Below are 21,195 nucleotides of genomic sequence, written 5' to 3'. Positions count from 1 at the left end.
GAATTTAAGCAAACATTTACAGCATCGTTTTTTGCAAATCAAACAAACTGTGACGTATTTCCAAGTGAAAGGTTTTTTTTGCACACCTCATCTCCATTCCTCACTCATAGCAGACTGATGGTTGGAGGGAGAATGGTTAAGGACATTAAATCCAAGCCACCAATTGGACTTCATCAGGGAAGGGGCGCCATTCCAGAGCGGAAGCAACTATTCAGAATTTGAATACAGATTACAATTTCTTTCTTTTTCTGTGCATTAACTTGCGTGGATTCATTGTTTCCCACAAGAATAGTAATGTACGCTAACAAAGTAAACTCATTTTGATCAAGAGTACTTTAAAAAGCAAAAAAAAAATATAGAATGGCCAGTCTTACTAAATGTATAAGATTATGAAAAGACTTTGAGCGGCACTGAGAAGCTTGACATCACTAATAAAAGCAATGCAGGCTGCCTTTAGAGACACCCATCCAAAGATGAAAGACAGAGCAGTACAGTAGATGTGAGCAGTAGCAGCACAGGTCTTCAGAGGTCTTTCCAAGAGAGAGAGAGACACCATGAGAGATTGAGGGAGAGGAAAATTTAAGAGGCCCCTAAATGAGATGTTCAGTGGTCCGCGTCTTTACCTTTATTACTTTAATTACACAAAGAAAGAACAAAATGTCCTCATTTCTGGGAATAAAAGACTTAAGGTTTTTTTCTGTAGAAGATGAAGGCATGACTGAGTCTCAAACGCTTTTCTGAAAATCAGTCTTTATTTTTTACTGGTTAATCACAACAAAACCACTAGCAATATAACATTGAGTTCCAATACACTTGGGACTGTGTACTTCATATAAATACAGCAGAAGTGGTGGAAGGCAAGGCCGGAGAGCAAGAGACTCTGAGTCTATGTCATTGAATTGAGCAATAGAGGGAATATTAGATCATTTTCTGTGACAATTTACGTCAACACTGAATTCTCTTGGGGCACAAAAGTACAATGATTATACAAACTGGTAAATGTTGTGTTGAACTGATTACAATCTAGACAGTTGTGACTTATAGTTGACCCTGACGACATGGTTTGCTTGGAAGCAGAGCCAAAGTTATCATTTTGTTTAGGTATGCAATAAAATAAATAAATAACCATTTAGTTTTAGATACTGTATAAATAATCACAAATAATTTTAATTTTAATAAACAAACCTCTGGGAGAAGATTCATTCTTAAAGTAAGCTGACAAAGGATAGATTTGAAAACTCAAATCATATAAATAATATCCAAGTACAAGTAGCCGGTTGCCACTGGGCCAATATTTCTTAGCCCATCAGAATGAAACGGTTACCACAAAAGCCTGCATCAGCGTCACTGTTCAGGAAGCACTTAGTTGAAAGGTGGCTTACCAAACAGATGACGCAAGTGAGGAATATCATCTGTTGAAAACAATACCCTACCATTTCATCTTGAACCAACTCTAAATTTCCAAAGCTTCTCTGTGAGCCTGTATAAATAGTCCTTGACTGTCAGATCACTAATGTGTATCTGCACAATGTCTATTATGAAAAAGAGAGAGTTACCATTAGCAGAGCCGCTACTGTAACACGATACGGCTGCCGCAAAGTATTTACATGGTCATTAATTTAATCTGTTAGGGAAAAAAACCTAAAAAGGAGGCTATAAATTCAGTGCAAAATCATCAAGGTTCCCTGAATAACAAATGTCAGACATGAGCTCATATCGACCACATCTTTATCTTCAAAATTCAAGTGCCATTTCATTCTGAAGCAGGTGACTCAAGTATAATGCCATGCGCAGACTGCAAAGAGATTCATTTTTGCATTATATCATTTAAACCCGTCAACGAAAGCCAAATATAATACAGCTGTGATGCGTCACCATGACTTCACGAGGAACGGGTTTTGTGTTAAACTGTTGAAAGAAAAAAAAAGTTTATTATCTATGGCTATACGTGATGCGATCTGGGAAAACCCACCATATGGTGAAATTTGACATATTACAGGTTGTGGGACCATATTAAAGCTGGGTTCAAGCCCTTTCCAAATCTGTTTTTATTTCTTTTATCGTATTTCCATAACAAAAGTTATGGTTATCTAAACTCAGCTGATCACTATGATTTTCAGAAACGGAATTTTGAGAAAAAACGGTTTAATTAACTATCACGTCCTGTTAGTGGGACGACTGGCACTCTTTATTTATTGCCTTTTTTCAGAATAAAGTCCAGTTCACCCAGGACTGGACTTTATTCTGTTATGTGGTTTATTTTGATAGCTGAACTGCATTGTAGTGTTAAGAGAAGGAGAGCTAAACGGTAAATACTGCCTTTTTGCCCCTCCGCTCTGCCGCCGTGCGTGTTCTTAAGGAGAAACGCCGTTTTTTTTTTCAGCTGGCCATTATAAATCACTATTTTTCTGCACTAAACTAGTTAAATTTCCCAAGATATATTCAGAGATGATAAAAAAGATGTTATAGAATAATAATATAATAAAAACCCAATTTTGACTAAAAACTGACATTCAATCTATATTAAGACCTTACTGAAAAGGTACCAGAGTGTCATCTGACGGGTTTTCCCAGATCACATCACATTCACTTCTGATACAATACCTCTTCACTGGCAGTTTTACCTGAGGAGGACTGCTGGCTAAACACACATGATTGAGTCATATTTGGTCACATTATTACTTCAAAATGCAATAAAAGACTGCCTCAGCAGAAGATCAATGTCTACTTCTACATCATTGCTTCTTTAGCCCCGCCCACTAACTTTACTCTAGTAATCTTTGCATTGCCATCCATGTGATTCTAACATTAAGCATAGATTAACTTTTAATATTTAACAAATTTCCAGTCAGATCGCTGTTAGTTTGATCACTTCATTTTACTGTGGGTCCATTTTTAAACGAGGCAGTTGACAGAATTTTTAGAGACTGAAAATAAAAGATGATGTATTGCCAAATACATCTTTCTTCCCCAAAGCCATAACCATCATGAACTCTAAAATGCACGGATCCCTCTCTGCTGTACACAAAGTCTGCAGGGTACTATTTATCATTCTTCACTTTGCAACTAACAGGTTTAGTGCAATATATGTCTTCTTAGTGCAATATATGACAACAAAACTGTTTATTTTTGTACTAAACTGTGGCGAGCTGGACGAGGTCGAGGGACGTGAGAGGACAGCGCGAGGCCAGTGGCGTGAGTGATAATGAGTGTCACCTGTGAGACGCACCAGTCTCGCATTTCTCATGGAGGAGTGGAAGCATAAAATGAGCGACAACAGTGCATATCGAGAGGAACAGGCCTCAACTTAGCCAATGTTGCGTTTTGTTTTTCTGTGCCAGTCGTCCGTGAGGGGCTGCTGGCTAATACTTTTATTTTGTATTTGTTTATTGTATTATTAAACTTGTTGAAAGTTCGCCGGTTCCCACCTGCTCCCTATAACAACTGAAGCCCATTACACTGGTGTCGAAACCAGGGGAAGGGAGATGGAAGCCGCTGCTAGCCAAACCGAAACCGCCTGCATCATCGTCCCCACATGTGGACGTAATAACATGCCTCGCGGCCCTCCACCATGAACAGCATCAGGCCCTGTTGGTTATGACAGAGCCCATCTAACAGAGAGCCTTGGCACTTCCCATTAGCCCTATTGTGTATCACCTTGGTTGCAGTTCCTTTAGAATTCCACTGAAGGTGATTGTGGGCGAGCACACAATGAAAGTCTATGGGGCTAAACAGCTAAATGCGTCTTTCAACTGCTTGTAGTTAAATCAACATAGATGTGAATCCGTTGAACGTGCCACGACTATCCAATAGAAGTAGAGCATATGGAGACGGGGGGGGGAAGTCTCTCGCAGGTCTGCTGGCTCAAAACCACGGCCATAGAGGTAAACTTGAAAGTACAAATGTGGGGAGGCGTCGCGACAACACACGACTGTCGTGTCGGACAAGTGGATCTCTACCGTGAGTCGTCTTTTGTTTTTGTGTGCCAGCAGTCTTCCGTGACGGGCTACTGCCTTATATTTTCATTTTGTATTTGTTTATTTTATATAATTAAACTTGATGAAAGTTTGCCAGTTGTCACCACCTCCTTCCCATAACAACTGAACCACGTTACATATACTTTTATTTTGGTTTCTTGTATAATTTGTGTGTATATTGACAAAGGCTATCTAATCTATACTAATCAAATATAATTTATGATAAATCAAATAATTATATATGGGCCTATATATTAATTATAAAATATTTTTTATATTTAATACATTTATAGACTAGGCTTGAAAAATAATTTATTTCTAGGAACTACTTTTGCAAGAATTACACATTCAATTTTTGTAACTGTAATCGGGCAAACAACATTACCAATAATTCCAATTCAAATTCCTATGCGTTGTAGCCAATTTGGTTCAAATTAACACTCGTAAACAGAAAAGGAGCCAATTCTTTAAAGGCACTCTATGCAAGATCTGTACCTTAATATAACAGCTTCAAAGTCGTTTTGGTGGTTAACAAAGTCATAGTAGGGCGAATCATCCTGGTAGGAAAGCTTGGGGGGGACGCCGCCGGAAAAACCAGCCATGCAAGTTTGAGAGTGGCGCCCCTGACACAGCGCGTGAGAATCACGAAATGGTTTACGGCAACGACGTCACACGCATCAACAACATCATACTGTATGAAGCTACTTTCGAAACAGGGAAAGAGAATCGGACCGTGCTAGAAACCGGACAAGAGTCCACTCGGTCGGGCTTTCACTCGTTGGCGCGAGCTTAAAAGCAGCACTGGATTGTAACTGCGATGCTGACCTGGCGATCTTGTTGATGGACTTGTAAGTAAATCTCTTATTTATAAACTTGTTTGTATTTGTATACTAGTTGTTTCTATATTGTATGTTGCTGCACTGGCTTGTGGTATGTAATTTTTTACGGTGCTGTTCATTCATCCGTTGTTGATAATAAGACCAGTTCAATAATTCTCACATGTCTATAGCTTTCGATTACCAGAGCTTTAAGCAGACTTCCTAAAAACAGTCGTTTCTCTTAGTCTTGTTGTTTTTTCCGTTATGTTTTATTGCCGAGCTTGCCACAAGAGCTAGTTTGCCAGCTGAACTCAGGTGTTGTGATGTGTATTTATCACGTATCTTTAGTCCTGTGTCTGGTTCGGATTTCTTATGACGTGTGTAAGTTACTGTTATATCAAGTTTATCTGACTAACAGTACACTTCCCGACTGTAACTTCAAATTGTGTTGATTATGAATCAATCAAATCTTGACGCTGTTGATGTTGATTCTTGCGATTACCATGAGGACATAGTCAATATCTCACATAATTATTAGGACATATATAAGCCTAGAGGTTGTAAATAATTGAACACAATTTGCTATTATGATAAATTGTAATCATGTCTAAATCATAACGTCCAATGTTATGAAATAATGCGACGTACATTTAACTTGATTGATGTCATCTGACATTTTGTAATTTTAACATTACAATCAAAAAACATGAATGAAATTATACAGTAGCCTATACACTATAGGCTATTTACTTCTGATTTTGCAGAAATCATGTAAAAACGCTATAAGCCAGCAAACGCGATAGGCAACTTTATTATTAAAAAGCAGTCTAGCACTTGACAGTATATGCAGTAACAGGGGAATAACGGTTATTTACGACAGTGCAAGTACACCACAGCGGCTCTAGAGGTCACTGTTTTACAAAAAAACCAGAGAGTGCATAGTGTGCCTTTAATTCTGAATTTTGACTGGCACTGAGACCACTTGATCGCTGACTTCTGAACACATCTGATCACAGCAACATTAATTCAAAAGGCTAAAGGACTTAAGATTTTTAAAGCTTTTCAAGGAAGTTAACCTGAAGTCTGAATGAATCTGTCATGTCACAATGGCTTTAGCTCATGCATAAGACATGTGCTCCTTTCGGTACTCAATACAATTTACTAAACATTCAAAGCATGCTTTAGCTGGATAATCTACCATAAAATCCTCATTTTTTTTTAATTTGTTCAGGTGAACAATGTTGACAAAGACCCATGGCGAAAACTAAACAGCAGACAACCTGTGAGGTTATGGTCCAATCCAACGTCCATGTCCTTAAGCTGGCAATGAAAGCATGAATAATCGGCTTTGAAGGTGCACCATCTTTGCTATGACTCAAGCACCTCGAGGTGTTTGGAAATGGCAAGTGTCCCTAACAGTGAACAACAGCTAATTCAGAAAGACTGAAATCCCAGACACAGCGTGATCTATATGTACACAAGCTCAGTGTTGGCAAGAGGGTGGTGAGCTATGTCTTTAGTCCGAAATGTACCCCTGAGCAACAGAACAGTGTTGGAAAAGAGGTCTTGCCTTGAGATAACTGAAAGACGTAAGAGAAAAATTCCCATTACGACAAAAATAAATTCTAACCCTTTTATAACAAGTTGACTGGTGAGCAATGAAAAACTTATGTTAAAATTAATATACAATAATACAATACAAAAAAAAAATACAATATAAAAGTCTTCAAAGGCGACAGAACAGCTCAGATAAACGGGAGGGACTACATCCTTGTCTATTGGATTAAAGGTACACTCCTTTTCTTCCTTCTGTGCTTTATCTTACTTGGAGAGAAATCCTGTAGCTCCTAATGGAAAACTCAACAGTAACAGTTCAAACTGAACAAAAATAATTAATTTCTCTACAGACGATGACTTAATCTTGTAATAAAGTTTTGCAAAGACCTAATTCAACATGTATTTATTTAGAGATATACATGAAAAGCAAGGCCTCTGGCAAAGTCATTAAGCTCTAGTGGAACTAAAAGATTTATGGTTAGACAGTCACATAAACGCCACGGCTATAAATTAACCCCAGCGTTCGACCCGCTTTCAATCAGAACGGTTACACTTTCCAAACAGGTTTGAGAGCTCAAGTTCAGCCTGAACTAGCCAGTCCTTCCAGGAAACCCTCCTGAAGCCAATAAGAATACTTGAGCCAGTGCACGTCTGCGCCGCCATGATATCATTTCGATTACGGCAGGTGCTTCAGACACATAAACCCTTGAGTGAATGAAAAGCCACATGAAGATCCCAAATGATCAACAAAATGAGAGACAGACCTCTGGTCCAAATAATATTTTATCACCCTATAAACAGAAACTGAAAATGGCAGGTAACATAGTTGTGTTCAATCTGGTTCAGTCAGTAACACTTTTAATCATTTACTTTTTATTCCATTTAAAAAAATACATACATTTTTTATATTATATTATTATATATATATTTTACACTATGTCAGCGGCAATGCTATTTTCATGGTAATCCTCAAATTACAATTTAGCCTACAAGCAAACATCCTCCCAAAAAAACAACGGCCTGTTCATTCATTTCTTTACTGGTAAGGGTGTTGTAAATTTATCAGGGACCCAACAGATGCTCTGCACTTTGTTATTTTTTTTTTTTTTTGACATTTATGATCTTCTGGATGGATTCAGCATTACAAGTGTTTGAAATTGCTTGTCAGATGACATATTACAGATGACACACCCCACAAGATCCGAGCAGCGAAAGACATTTCTCTGGGATTCATTACCAAACAAATCAATGTCAGATCAGTGTTAAGACGGAGCACAAATAAAATTAAATTTTAGCATGACTTGCAACAAAGGCAACTTTTTTATAGTTCTTCAATGTCACAAGGTGCATTTGTATTTTAATCTATTGTAAATGTAGAAGAGAGAGCAGATTATCAAAAAAGAATTATAAATCATGTAACCTCAAACTTTTTTTGGTTGAATTTGCAGTAAAAATATATTGTGATGTGCATTGCAATAAATAAATAAAACATTTGTCATACCACCCACCCCTAAAAGAAAAAAATACTGGACAAAACAAAGCATGAACTAAAAATTCTTGCATTCCTGTAGCACAAAGAGCATAGCAACAATTTACAAACTGATCAAATGTATACATACAAGTCGCGGCTCACTTTAGATAATATCACTTGCCAAATGCATAGATGTACATGTACTTCACTTCATGCAATAGATCACTAAATGATTCAATATATGTAGACATTCAACTCGTGTAGCAAATTCTTAAAGATAAAGCAGACAATAAAAAACTGTGATGTTTGCTGGGCACGTGACAACCATCTAACCAGCCTGCAGACTCCTGGATCCACATGTAGACTGGAAAGATGCCTGCACACACAACCAGCCAGTGGAGATCAGCAGACAGCAGATCAGCAGAAGATAGAAATGGTGATGGCAAATAACCTGAACTGACCGTTACATCTTTTATGATGTGTAAGAGAAAAACAGTGGCTGTAAGAAAACAGGTGTTGAATCAAACTAAGCATTGGGTACAATCAATCAGTCATGAAGATGAAGTAAATCTCTAAAGTGGAAGGAAAGGGCTTGTTTGTTTTCTGCCTGTATCGTCATAGCTGGTCTTTTGACCTTCAGGAAGACACAAGGACAAGCCCAGATCACATGGACTGTAGTTTAGGAAAAATTACCAGAAAATGTGGGTCGTGGTTACATGTAACATGAATCACCAGAGAATGGAGGGGGAATTAAACCTCACACTGTTTTCTCATAAATAAACTCACTCCATAGACATGGGAGGGCAAACAATGTGTTTTTATATATATTAAGACATCTCTTCTTTTCCTGGCTAAGGAATTTTCTCATTCAAACCACACTAACTTCATTTAGAGTGTTATACAAATATACAGCCCACTACAACTGAAAGTCACACATGAATGTTTTAAATCTGCTTCTGTACCACATATAATATAAACTGTGCGTGTTTCACAAAGCACCAAGCTGACACCAACATGCTCTTTGAACACGGTTGTTAAAAAAACAAAAAAACAAAAAACAGATGCTCTCTTGTTCTGATGGAACTGGCAAGAAGGAAGGTCCTCTGGTTCCAACTCTGATCTGTAGAAAGGTGTTTCTACTATCGACACTTTTAATCCTGTAAACTTTCAGGAAATAAACATTTCTAAAACAATTTTAGAACACAGGAACATATTACTCAAACATCTCGAGAATCTAGGTCTCAAAGTCAATTGGGCGAAAAGTTTATGTAAATCGCCAGGTCCCGAAAGCTTTAAAGGCTGATGGAATGCCTCCTGGTCTGGTCTCGGCACAATCTGCGCTCATTAACCTGAATTTGGGACCAGACAGACTGTGCAGAAACAATGTTTTTGGCATGGATTTGGCATCCTCGCCTGGAGCTGTGGTCCCTACATGCATGGGCCATCAACGGGTACTCGCTAACCTCCCGGAGGGAGTGTTAAACACGATCACACAGGCTAGAGCCCTCTCTACTAGACAACTATTTCTTAAAGTGGTGTTTTCTGGGCAGTGCGAAGCTCGAGGTTTTTCACCCCTAGACTGTGGGGTTGCAGAAGTTCTCTCCTTCCTTCAAAAGCTACTGGATGCAGGCACAACCCCATCCATGCTCAAGATTTATGTGGTGTCCATAGCAGCATTTACTAAACCAGCAACTGGCCAGTCACTGGGAAAGAACGATCTGGTCATCCGCTTCCTTATGGGAGCTAAGAGGCTAAATCCTCCCAGACCCCCCTTCAGTCCCCATGTGGGATCTTTCAACGATTTTGGAAGCCATGAAAGGTGCCCCGCTCGAGCTAATCCATTTATCAGACATGAAACGTCTGTCGTTCAAGACAGTGTTCCTTATGGCTCTTCAGTGAAGCGCATTAGGGATTTACAAGTGCTCTCAATAAGCGCAACATGTTTGGAATTTGGGCCAAATGACTCGAAATTCATACTCAAACCAAGACACGGGCACAGGTAAGGTGGTGAGGCTTACCTCGCCAAGGTAAGGTGGTGAGACTTACCTCACCAAAGTTATGCCATCTACGCCACCTAACAGGCTAAACTACTTTCGGTCTAAAGTAATGTACAGTAATGTACAGTACTGTCTGCCCCATTGCTTCAGCTCAGAATATTGAAACCGCTTGGGCACCGCTCGCTGATTGATAAAATAACTCCAGGGGCAATGAGTAAGACCCATACTGTTACCCAGTTCAGGCCGAACATTTTCACCCTGACTGTGTGGAACACTGTTGATGTGATTAGCTCCCTTAGGATGCTACTTATTGGGAATGGTGCTTATAGCCTCTCTTCTCAGACTCTCTGTGAGTCCCTGGCGTTTATGCACTATATGAGCCCCGGGCACCTGCCCTTGGGACTTTGGTGTTGGATCCCAGCACACATGGCGCTTTACAATGGGTTCCCCTAGCGCAAGATATTATGCAGTACGAGAGAACATATTCTGTTACTAAAGTAACCTCGGTTCTCTCTAGAAGAGGGAACTAGTACTGTGCATCTTTACCATGCCTGCAACACACTCTGGTTTGCTTAGGCGATGAAAAACCAGATTATATCAGCCCATCTGGGCCGGGGGGGGGGGGGGGGGGGATTTAACAATTTCCCACCACAGTGTAATTTTTTCCACCACATCGCAAAAACAGATTTCTCCGTTTTCTTCATGTCACATGTAATATTTCATCTCAAGTTTTTCTATGACATTACGGTCTCCTTGGCAAACAAGGAAACTAACTTTAGAACTGAATTTCTTACAATTCTGTGTGGTAGGAATGACAAATTAAGTTACAGAATTCATGATCACACATATTGAAATGACTATAATTCATTTTATTGTGACAGTTTCAGGTTAATACTGACATTAGGTCTGGGACAAGACTAAAACAAAATCTATACAGCCATTTGAATAGTAGGCAAAAGTGAATGAAGGCATGGTAAAAAGTTAATGTGGTCTTCTATATGACAAAAAAAGAAAAGTTGAATCTGTTGCTTTTAATAAAAATAGAACCCTTATGACATAACATGTATAAGTGGGACATATAAGTGCCAAAAGTTTAAGAAACACCCACACAAAATGACATCATGCCCAACAAGCAACATGACCATCCCATGTCCAGGCTCAAATTAGCCATTGTTGATTGAAATATTCTCAAGATTTGCAGACCTAGCATTGCCCTATGGAGACGCCCATCTCTGTGAACAAAAGATTTATAAGTTAAACTGCAGGTGTTCACCTTCGATCTGACAGGACATTGCCCTGGAAGAGCCAATTTGTTCACACACGGCTACACTGGATTTAGACACACAGTCCAGCCAACAGTGCACTGCCCTTGGCAAGAGATCATTGGTGAGATCAACGCAAGTATCTGCCTCATGGGTAACACAGCAAGGAAACGACCCAATCCAACCAAACAAACACAAGCTCACATTACATACATAATGCCATCACTACGTTGACCTAGTGTAGGAGGGATTGAGATCCCTGATGGGGGTTCAATGATCATCGGAAACTAAACCGCTTACACAAGCTGAAATGCCACACCCAGAGGTGACCTCATGTGGTCTGGAGGCCAAAAGAGCGGGAAAGTGCTGACGGAGAGAGGAAGTACAAACTGCCCAGGTGGGTTTACAAACTGCTGGGCTAGGTTTTGACAGCAACTAGTAGATGTTACCACCCATGACATCACAAACCAAAGAGATCAGACCATAACAGCCTCAAAACTTCTATGATTCATCTCAGATGAGGAGCTCTTTGAAACTGAAGCGGGTCTGGCACTTACGAGGGGGGATTTTGATGCGAATGATGTTACTCTTCCCACGGCCAAGACCTGCGGTTTAGGGAAGGATCAAGAAGAGAAATAAGACAGAAGTCTGGAGCAAACTCCTTTTAAAAATGATGAAAATGGTAGAAATTGAAACTTAAACAAAAAAGCATTATTGATCTCAACAAACTCATCATTTAAAGTTTCTCTAGACACACTGTCCACTAAAAGGGGGTTTCAAAATCAGATTTGCCAATTAAGAGTGTAATCCAGCACGGGGCTTAATATGCATCGGATTGATTTCTTGAAGCATATTAACATTGGTGTATGGGATATGGGATGTGTATGATGCAGAAAATGCTTATTGATGCCCAAAAGAACCTAGTAATGTGCAATAAGTTCTAAATGAATTATCACTTCACGTGTGAGTGATGAGAATGTTTCACTCAATACAATCATTATCAGCTGTATGTGCAACAGTGTTTGAGGTCAATCAATGACTCTTGATCATTAAAACCAGAGGATCTCAAGACCAACAGTCAGCCATTGGCAAAGGGACATTTCTGCAATGAGTTATGAGTTGACAATGAGCGCTCATACACACAAACATAACCGTGAAAAAAAAAACAATAACAAATCCTCATCCTTTGAGGGCGTGTACGTCAATCTATGTCATTTTTATCATCCTCCCACCCTTCACAAAATGATTAAATGAGTGGAAAGTGTGTTTGCAGTGTAAAACGGCTGGGCTATGAAAGTACACCCTGCTGTTCCTAAAGAAATGCTAACTCAGGCACGAACAGGTCCCCTTCCCTGGCTTCCCTGAAACGACTTCATTTTGAGAATGATGAAAATAAATTATCTTGACATATAAATGATAGTCCCCACCCGTCGTTACGCTCCATCTCACTGGTTATTCTTGGATAGCGCCAGTACTATAAGGCAGGTTAACCCTTTGATGCACAACATGGTGCTACATAGACCATAGAGTAAAGTTTTCATTTTCTACATCTTTGAAAGAAATGCATTATCATTCAGTAATCCAGCTATTTCTCAATTAACATGTTTTAGATCATTACAAATCCTTATTTAAATTTTTCCCTTTTTTTCAAATAAAAATCGTTTTTGTGTCACTACCCTTCTTATGCGCAACATGGGTCTAAAAAACACCTGTATTCATGTTTCTTTGCTGGATATTTGAAAGGAATGTATTTTATCATGTACTAATCCAGATATTCATTAAATATCTTGTTTTTGATTTCCACAAATCATTATATTTATTTTCCTTTCTTTATAATCAAACACGGTTTTTGTTTTTCTACGTAAATTTTACATCAAAAATGACCCATAAAGGAACTTTTGATATTTATAAATAGTATAAATATATTTACCACCACACATTTCACAATTCAGTGTTAAAGAGAAACATATCCAAAACTATTAGCTAGCTTCCAGTCAACATTCTATTTTATCTAATAGCTAGGTCAAAAAAATAAAAGTTGCGATAGAAAGTTATATATATACACAAGCATATATTGTCGCTGTTGGACAGAAACCTTGTACCTCCATATTCATTTTTATTTGTGGTCAAAAATCAATGCTATCAGTCACATAAGCCATCGTGTTGTGGCGTTCTGGTGCACTATGGCTGCTGTCGCATCATCCGGGTGGAAGGGGCACATTGGTGGTGGGGTGATCCCCCTACAGTTGCAGTTTTTCAGAGCTGTCTATTTTTAACTATTTTTAACCTTTGAAATGAACCATAACCTAATCAGAAGACATTCACGTTTATTTATTTAGCTGATGCTTTTATCCAAAGCGACTTGCAATTGCTATACATGTCAGAGGCCGCACGCCTCTGGAGCAACTAAGTGTCTTGCTCAGGGACACATTGGTGTCTCACAGTGGATCCAAACACGGGTCTCTCACACCAAAGGCGTGCGTCTTATCCACTGCGCCATCACAACCCCCACCCAATAAATCACCCAATTAGACCACTAAAGAGAAGAAAAAAAACAGGCTTTGGAAAATAAATTCAAACCAGCAGACACTGACAGTAATTTTGGACAAATTTTAAATGTTCTCTTAGAGTTTGCATATGGTGTTGACATGATTACATTTTTCCAACCATACTGAAAAGCCATCAAAATAATCATCATTTCATCTCATTCTAGTGTTTGAGTACAAATTCAACTACAGTGATTTTTATTGAATTATGTCCAGAAGCAGAGGATGTCCTCATCCCAAACTGACTCGTAGACCTATTGTACCCCATTCATTTGGTTTCCAAGCTGCTTAAAATATGGACTCTAGAGTTCATGCAGAAAGCAGAGCTCCATCAGGCACAGGAAACTGCTGTTTGAACTCTTCGCTCAAAGTGTAGATTATTTTTCCAGAGGGACCTGACTCTAACAGCTTTTGCCGAATATGATGCAAACCTCTGGGTCAGACTCTGGAGACACATTTTTCCTACTTGTTTCCTTTTTACTTCTCATTTCCAATCCATCACACTGCTTCGCCCTGTCAGTCAGAACCTCGTACCTTTAAGCAAACCCGAGATTGGCATATCTGATGACTTACGGTGACATCTTCGGGGTGGGTGTTGACACATTCGAATTGGCTGAGAATTGTTTGCAAAAGCTGTCAGACAGTCAAACCTTCCAAAGATGGAGACGTATATTCACAGTACCACACCTAATTGGGTTCCTGAACACCCTGTGATCTTAAAAGGTGTTGATTAGGAGGATTTAACTTCAAGGAGAGACCACCAACATCTCAGCGGCTATGAGAACAGGTGAGTGTATTTGTCAAAGTAAAGAAACATGTCCTCTCAAGGTTAGTTGTCTAGGAAAGTCACTTAATACTTAGGGGAAAATTGCAATTGGCCAGAACACAAAAACACTTGAAAAGAACTGACCTCATTCCAAATACGTGGGAGTGTTTAAGAGAAGTGCACACAGCTGAGCGCATAAGATCGGACGACTCACTTCATTGCTCATACAAGTAAAGATATCAAGCTTTAAACAGCGAGGCGAGGCGGCGCAGCCGAGGTCCTCTGAGAGCCAGAGAAAGGCAACTTCTAATGAATGCAAATAGATTCGGAGTCTGGGAAGACGGGTAGGGAAGTAACCCAAGTATAAATTAGACAAAAAGAAAATAACGTAAGAGGAGGACAAGCTGAAACATCACCCTTGAAAATGTTAAAATAACTGTTAAATAAACAGCAATAGACAATTATACAAGCACAGATTCAGATTCAGACAATACAATGGTTTATAGATCGTGTAGATTATGGATTGATTATAGATTCATGGCAATGAAATGACAATGTAAATATATACAACAAAAATATATTGGTCTTTTTTTGTATGTTAATCATTCAGTACAGTCGCATAAAAGGGCACACATCATCTTATATAATAGATTAATATACAAAAAAACAGTAATCAATAGAAAAAAATATAGTAAAATAAATAAAATCATCCAACATTATTTGGAAAATTATGAATTTATCTTAGATTCCTTTGTATGTTTTGATTTATTTTTTTAATATCAATATTTCTATAATTGCTGAAACACACATATAAAATATTTCTTTTATAAACTACATCTAGCATCAGCAGAGTACGCTTTGCTTACAAAATACAGAAAATACTACTAAAAAGCATTTAAAAAAAATTAAATGTATTCAAAGTGTGAAAATTAGTCATTTTCCTGGCCAGTTAAAGAAATTAGAAATGCTCAGCAAATATGATGGGACAATTTCTCTCATTTAATATTTTTACTTGAAATATAATTGTTCACATTTTCTGAACTCACCCCTTGGCATGGCACAACTTACCCACAATTTTTTTTCCCCCTGACAAGACATGTTTCTGAAACTCTATAGCTGACTGCAGACATGCTTAAATAACTAAGAATATTAGTTTTACCTCCTCTTACTACACCATGTCTAGTCGTCAACTTAAGTAAAACATAATAGCTTACAGTACCTCACCCCTAGTAAAAGTATCACGCATCATCAAGTATCCTCTGTACCCAACCACTTTAACATGGCACGCCCACAATAGCGGAAGACACAAATGATTCTAAATTGATTGATTTTGCTATCAGAGACATTTGTAAATGGATATAAATCACACACAACTGTCCTCAGCAATAACAGACTATAAATAATTGAGGCTGTTGGTGGGCACAGGTTGCTGATTTAAAAACTCTTTGTATGCTAAATTGCCGGTGGTTAAAAACGATGTTCACAGCAGATGTAGACCGTGTCGCATTGAGCACTTGGCTGCTTTTGCAGACGCGTCTCTGCCGTAGGGCATCATTTCATTTAGTGGTAGATAACGATTAAGCAGAACCTGTAGTATATGATGCTTTAGTTGAAAGAATAGCCACATTGTTGTTTCCACATCTTAATGGTGGGAAGCTCGCAACAGATTAAAAGTAGTGACTCTCGGGGTACCTTCCCAAATTGTTTGTGTGTGGCTGTTGCTGAAACATTCAACTAATTAAATTACCAGGAAGAGGCTCAAAGATTATTGGGAAGACAATATGGTCTGCCGGCAGAGAAGTGCCTCGATTAGCTCAGTGAGTTTTGCTCTCCTCATACCCGACCAGACCGATTGCTTTTCACTTTCCTGTAATGCGAGTTTTGAGTGAATGAGCTGAAAGGAAATGGGCAGTTTTCAATCTGTCCATCACTCTCAGCTACATTATACAAAAACAGCTACACTTGAAAATAAAGACGTCAAAATAATAAATCTCTGTCTTTCTGACAAAGTCTGGAAGTCAAATCCACAACCACATACAGATGTCAGAAAGAGAGCTCAGACGTGTACATACCCCTGTAGGTTCAGATTAGCGTTCAAAAATATATAAGTGGTTTTATTTTGCCAAGAAAGAGTGGCATTTTTGAATACTGCATTTAATGCTCTTGGTTCTTAATATTGCGTGTTGTCTCCTCATTAATTAATGACTTTTGGGGTTTGTTGTGCATGAGCCCATAAATGTCGAGATTGATTAAACTTTACAAAAGTGGAGACAAACACAAATTTGCAATGCATGTTGGGGAAAATCAAAGAATTTAAAGAACTTAGAGGATTTTTAAGAACAGCAGGCAGCAAACCAAATACTCGTACACACCACTATTGCGAAAGCCCACAAACTGCCTTAGCTGTTTCCATCCAAGTTGCTAATTTAATTTATGCTAAAAAAAAATATCAGAGAGAAAAAAAAAAACATCACTTTCAAGGCAGTTTATGCACATTTTCTAACAAATTTAGCAAATCTGTTAGAAAAAGGATCCACTATAAGGAGCCATTCACACAACACAATTTTTAATATCCACTGCACTACATTTACGTTGTTTTTAAATGTAAAAATGCACTAGACTGAAGCCTTTAACCGTTGCATTTCACGTTTTCTTGCAGCGTCTCGTGCATGACACAGCATTCTTCATTTTTGCTGAACAAACATTTTTCCCCATTCCACTGCCCCACGTTTTTTACAGCAAATATGCGTTCTGTGTGAATGGCTCCTAAGCTAGTAATGCATTTTAGAAATCTAGGACAGGAAAATGTATTTGCTTTTTTTCGCAATATGAAAAATGCCACATAAAACATTATTGCAAGATTAAGCTTAGAAAGAGTATGTAAAAAATTAACTAAATGTATTTTTAAAATACAAGTAAAAATCCATTTATTTTTGTGAACTTAACTAAAACTTGAATGCAAATATTTGTCAAAAGTCAGTCTAGTTCTAAATTGAAAAAAAGAGAGATTGTGCAAGGGCTGTGTAACTTTACAAGCAGAACTGTACATGGAAGATTTTACCAGAGCACGGACCCTCATGCCGTAAAGGTTCTGAACAGAGTAACAGAAGCAACCATAAGACTCATCCATTAGCATTTGTAGATGCTAAACTGTGACCAAATGAGAATAACCTGTTCACAGGCACTCCATCTGTGAGACTGAAAATACAACTGCGTGTACTGACATGTGTCAACTGTACCATGGCTGTGAGAAGAAAGAAAGAAAAGTGCGTCTTACCGTTGTGAACGCCAGGAGCTCCTCATCATTTAGCTTGTGCACAGGATTATTCTTCTGAAAGTCTATGCTGCAAAGCAAAAAAACACAATCATTCAAATCTGCATATAAAACAAGCCTATGTTTCTTATAATTCACAGGTCAAGGACACAATTTAAACAGAGATAGAGATAGCCTGGTTCAACCAGACTCTACTGAAGGAAAATGAAATTGAGCGGAAGTGCGTAGGAGGGCGCAGCCAGGCTAATATAAAGACAGATAGACAGACAGAAAGACAGACCGACCCTCATAATGATGGCAATGCAAGAGAGCTTGCATGTCTCATCCTTTATTCCTTCAGCTTTTAGGAGAACGGTGCGAGAGAAATGTGTATTTCACTGCATGAATATTACTGTACGCCCAGTGAGTGCCTTTCTAGTTGTGAGGTACTTGCTGGATAATCATATCTTGCCATAAACTCAACCAAAATATGTTATCATATTAACATCGCTACTGATTTTGAAAAAAAAACCCATCTCATTATCTTTATTTTTCTCTCACTAATTTGTTCATTTAAAAAAACGTACAATAAGAAATTAATGATAACCAAGTACAATCTATGTAATATGTAATATTATTAGTCTAATAAAAGCATTTTAGTCAGGAATGAAAAATATATAACCTTAAACTGTATAATAAATTGATAATTTTAATTATATTATAATAAATTGAATTGGAATTGATATGAAGTTATAGATTAGTACAGTAAAATTGTAAAATGACTGTATATAAAACAATTTTTCCTAAATATACACATCCATTGCTTTTTTTGTGCTTACATTACAGTAAGGAGAAAATGTAAAGATAAATTATAGGGACCATGCTTAAAGGGATAGTCACTTTACTCGCCCTCAAGCCATCCTACTGTAGGTGTACAGTATATGACTTTCTTCTTCCAGACCAATATAATCAGAGTTAATACAAATGTCCTGGCTCTTCCAAACTTCATAATGGCAGTGAATAGGTGTTGAGACTCTGAAGTCCAAAACAGTCCATCCATCCATCATAAAGGTACTCCACACCACTCTGGTGGGTTAATAAAGGCCTTCTGAAGCAAAATGATGCATTCGTGTAAGAAAAATCTACGTATTAAATGGATATTTCCTTATTTAATGGACCTGACGAATGACGTATTGATGAATGCGGAAGCGCAGAGGATAGAGCAAAACAACACATCGGTCACTAATTAGAAGTCTAAAATGAGGATTTTTTAAAAAAAGAAGTCCGAGGATTTCAATACAAAAAGAGGAGCTTGAGTTTGTTGCCGAGTCCTATTTGTTTGAATCGCAGGAGGTGTCAAAGTTTAAGCTACTCCTACATCGCATCAGGGGTTACTCTTTTGGCGCAAGCCGACTTGCGCAAGCCGTATGCGGGAAGCTAGTCATTTTAGTTTAGAAAATTTCAGATATGGATATTTTTCTTACAAAAACCAACACACCGCTTTGCTTTAGAAAGCCTTTATTAACCCCCTGGAGTCATATGGATTACTTTTTTTTTTTTACACTTCAAAATCAGAACCGTCATTCACTGCCATTATAAAGCTTGGAAGAGCAATGATATGTCATAAACGTATAGATGTGTCAACATATAGATATGTTCGTCTAAAAGAAGAAAGTCATATACACCTAAGACTAATTCTCATGAAAATAAATGGGGGGGGGGGGGACCCATGCATTTTGTGAATCATGTACATTTTCACTCTGTGCATTTTATTAGAGGAATTAAAACAAAGATGTCACAAAAGTCAAAAGTATCAAATATGAGGTTACACATCTCAAACATAACTTCAGCTACTTTCTTCAAGCTGCAACCGTCTGACTTAACAGAGGATAATAAAATGTACAGCAGGCTGTTCGCATTCCAACAGAACGCCGTTAAACCGTACGTGCAGTTATGCTTGACTGCACCACTGACGGCCCATAATTCACCTTCAACTATCATGCAGCCCAATTAAGGACCCTGGCCTGCATAATTACGCCCTGCTAATTATTCCACGCCTGCAATTTGTCTCCTAGCAGCCAGTCGGGCAAGATGACGACCTTTCCACAATGAACAGGATGCACAGGCTGGTACAAGACTAATTAGAGAGCAGTGTAGGAGAACCCCACACCTCCTCCTAGGGCTAAGATGGGGGGTGGATGACCATTCTAAATGCGCACTTGGCCACAAAAAAAAGGAAAAAAATATACAAAATTCTGCAAAACAGAGGCCTGACACAACACTTCAAAGTTACCAAGATAAATCATGCCTAAATAACAATGATTTGCACATCCCGAACATGATTAAATGTCGACTGGAACTAAATACTACAGCTAATAAAACTTCAAGGATAAGGAGACAGAAGATGCATATTCCTTGGAATTTTGTCTGTATGAATTTAAGCACATTTCAGCCAGAGGATCTGTTTAAGTCATACTCGTAAAGCGTTTTGGCTTGGGCTTTGACAACCTGACTTTCAGAAGTATGTTCAATATCACATGCACAAGGTAGACTCTCAAAACTAAAGTGTCAGAAACCATACACATCCGTCTAGCAAAAGTAGTATGTGTGATTAATTTAACTGTTGACAGTGGCAGTATGTGTATTTCCTCTGCAAGACTTAAACTTTCATAAAAGTGAACCTTTTACCTTCACAGCGACAACCTTGCTACTCTCATATTCATGTGAAAAGCTGAAGGAATGGTGATTCAAACATTTTTTCAGATAAGTTTTGAGTCTACTAGAATGCTTACATGTTCAAAAAACACATTATTCTACACACATTTTATATTGTTGCAGCACCTCTCTTCCCAGTCTGTCAGTAATACTCTTTTCAGTTTCTGTCTCTATGAATCCCCTCCATGTGAAAAGCGTAATGTCCTCTGATTGGTCAGCTAGACCAGTGTGTTGGTCAACCGCATTGAACGGGTTTTAGAAATGCCACGCCCCTCACCATAACAGCGAGTTTCAATATACCACTAACACAACTCAAGAAGGCCTTGCCCCTTTTTTGCATATCAAGGAAATTTAAATTATGAATATTGTGACGTGTATGTTCCAAGAAGAAAACTCAATCAAGACTAATTGAGACATTTTAATGGAGTTCAGAAACAGTGCTTACTGATATAGAGAATAAGTAGACTTTGGGTATACTTTATGCTTCACAGCCCCTTTTCATGCTCAAACAGCAACATTACACTTAAGAAAGTTGAAAATATTAAAAAAAAAATAAAAAAATAAGTTAAATTATAAATAAATGTATTATAAATTTATAAAGAGTCTGAAAACTTTGATCATTGTGTACAAGACAGTCTATCATCTCGTAAAATGAGGAACGTCTAAATATTGAGCTCTGACGAAGTACAAGAGTAAAAGATTGAACAAGGTCGATACAAATTGCACCCTAGTGAATTGGACCGCAAAGTACATCCAAAAATGGTCACTTTTGTGTATCTGTGCATAGTCCGTGCATTTTATTTTTTTAAGCAAAAAAGACAAGCGATTATTGC

General features: G+C 38.2%; 1 protein-coding gene across 1 annotated transcript in view; it reads right to left on the bottom strand.

The window, feature by feature from the left end:
• ttc27 (tetratricopeptide repeat domain 27) overlaps positions 1-21,195 on the bottom strand; it is an 86,455-nt gene that overhangs the window by 39,478 nt on the left and 25,782 nt on the right. Inside the window, exon 9 of the mRNA XM_039669515.2 lies at positions 17,672-17,738. Within this exon, the coding sequence (XP_039525449.2) occupies positions 17,672-17,738 (67 nt within the window). The remainder of the gene's footprint in view (positions 1-17,671; positions 17,739-21,195) is intronic.

The sequence above is a fragment of the Pimephales promelas genome, chromosome 15 (genome assembly GCF_988280905.1).
Source record: "Pimephales promelas chromosome 15, fPimPro1.hap1.1, whole genome shotgun sequence".
Classification (NCBI taxonomy): Eukaryota; Metazoa; Chordata; class Actinopteri; order Cypriniformes; family Leuciscidae; genus Pimephales; species Pimephales promelas.
Note: the sequence above shows the minus strand (reverse complement) of the source record. Positions and strands in the feature narration are given on the sequence as shown.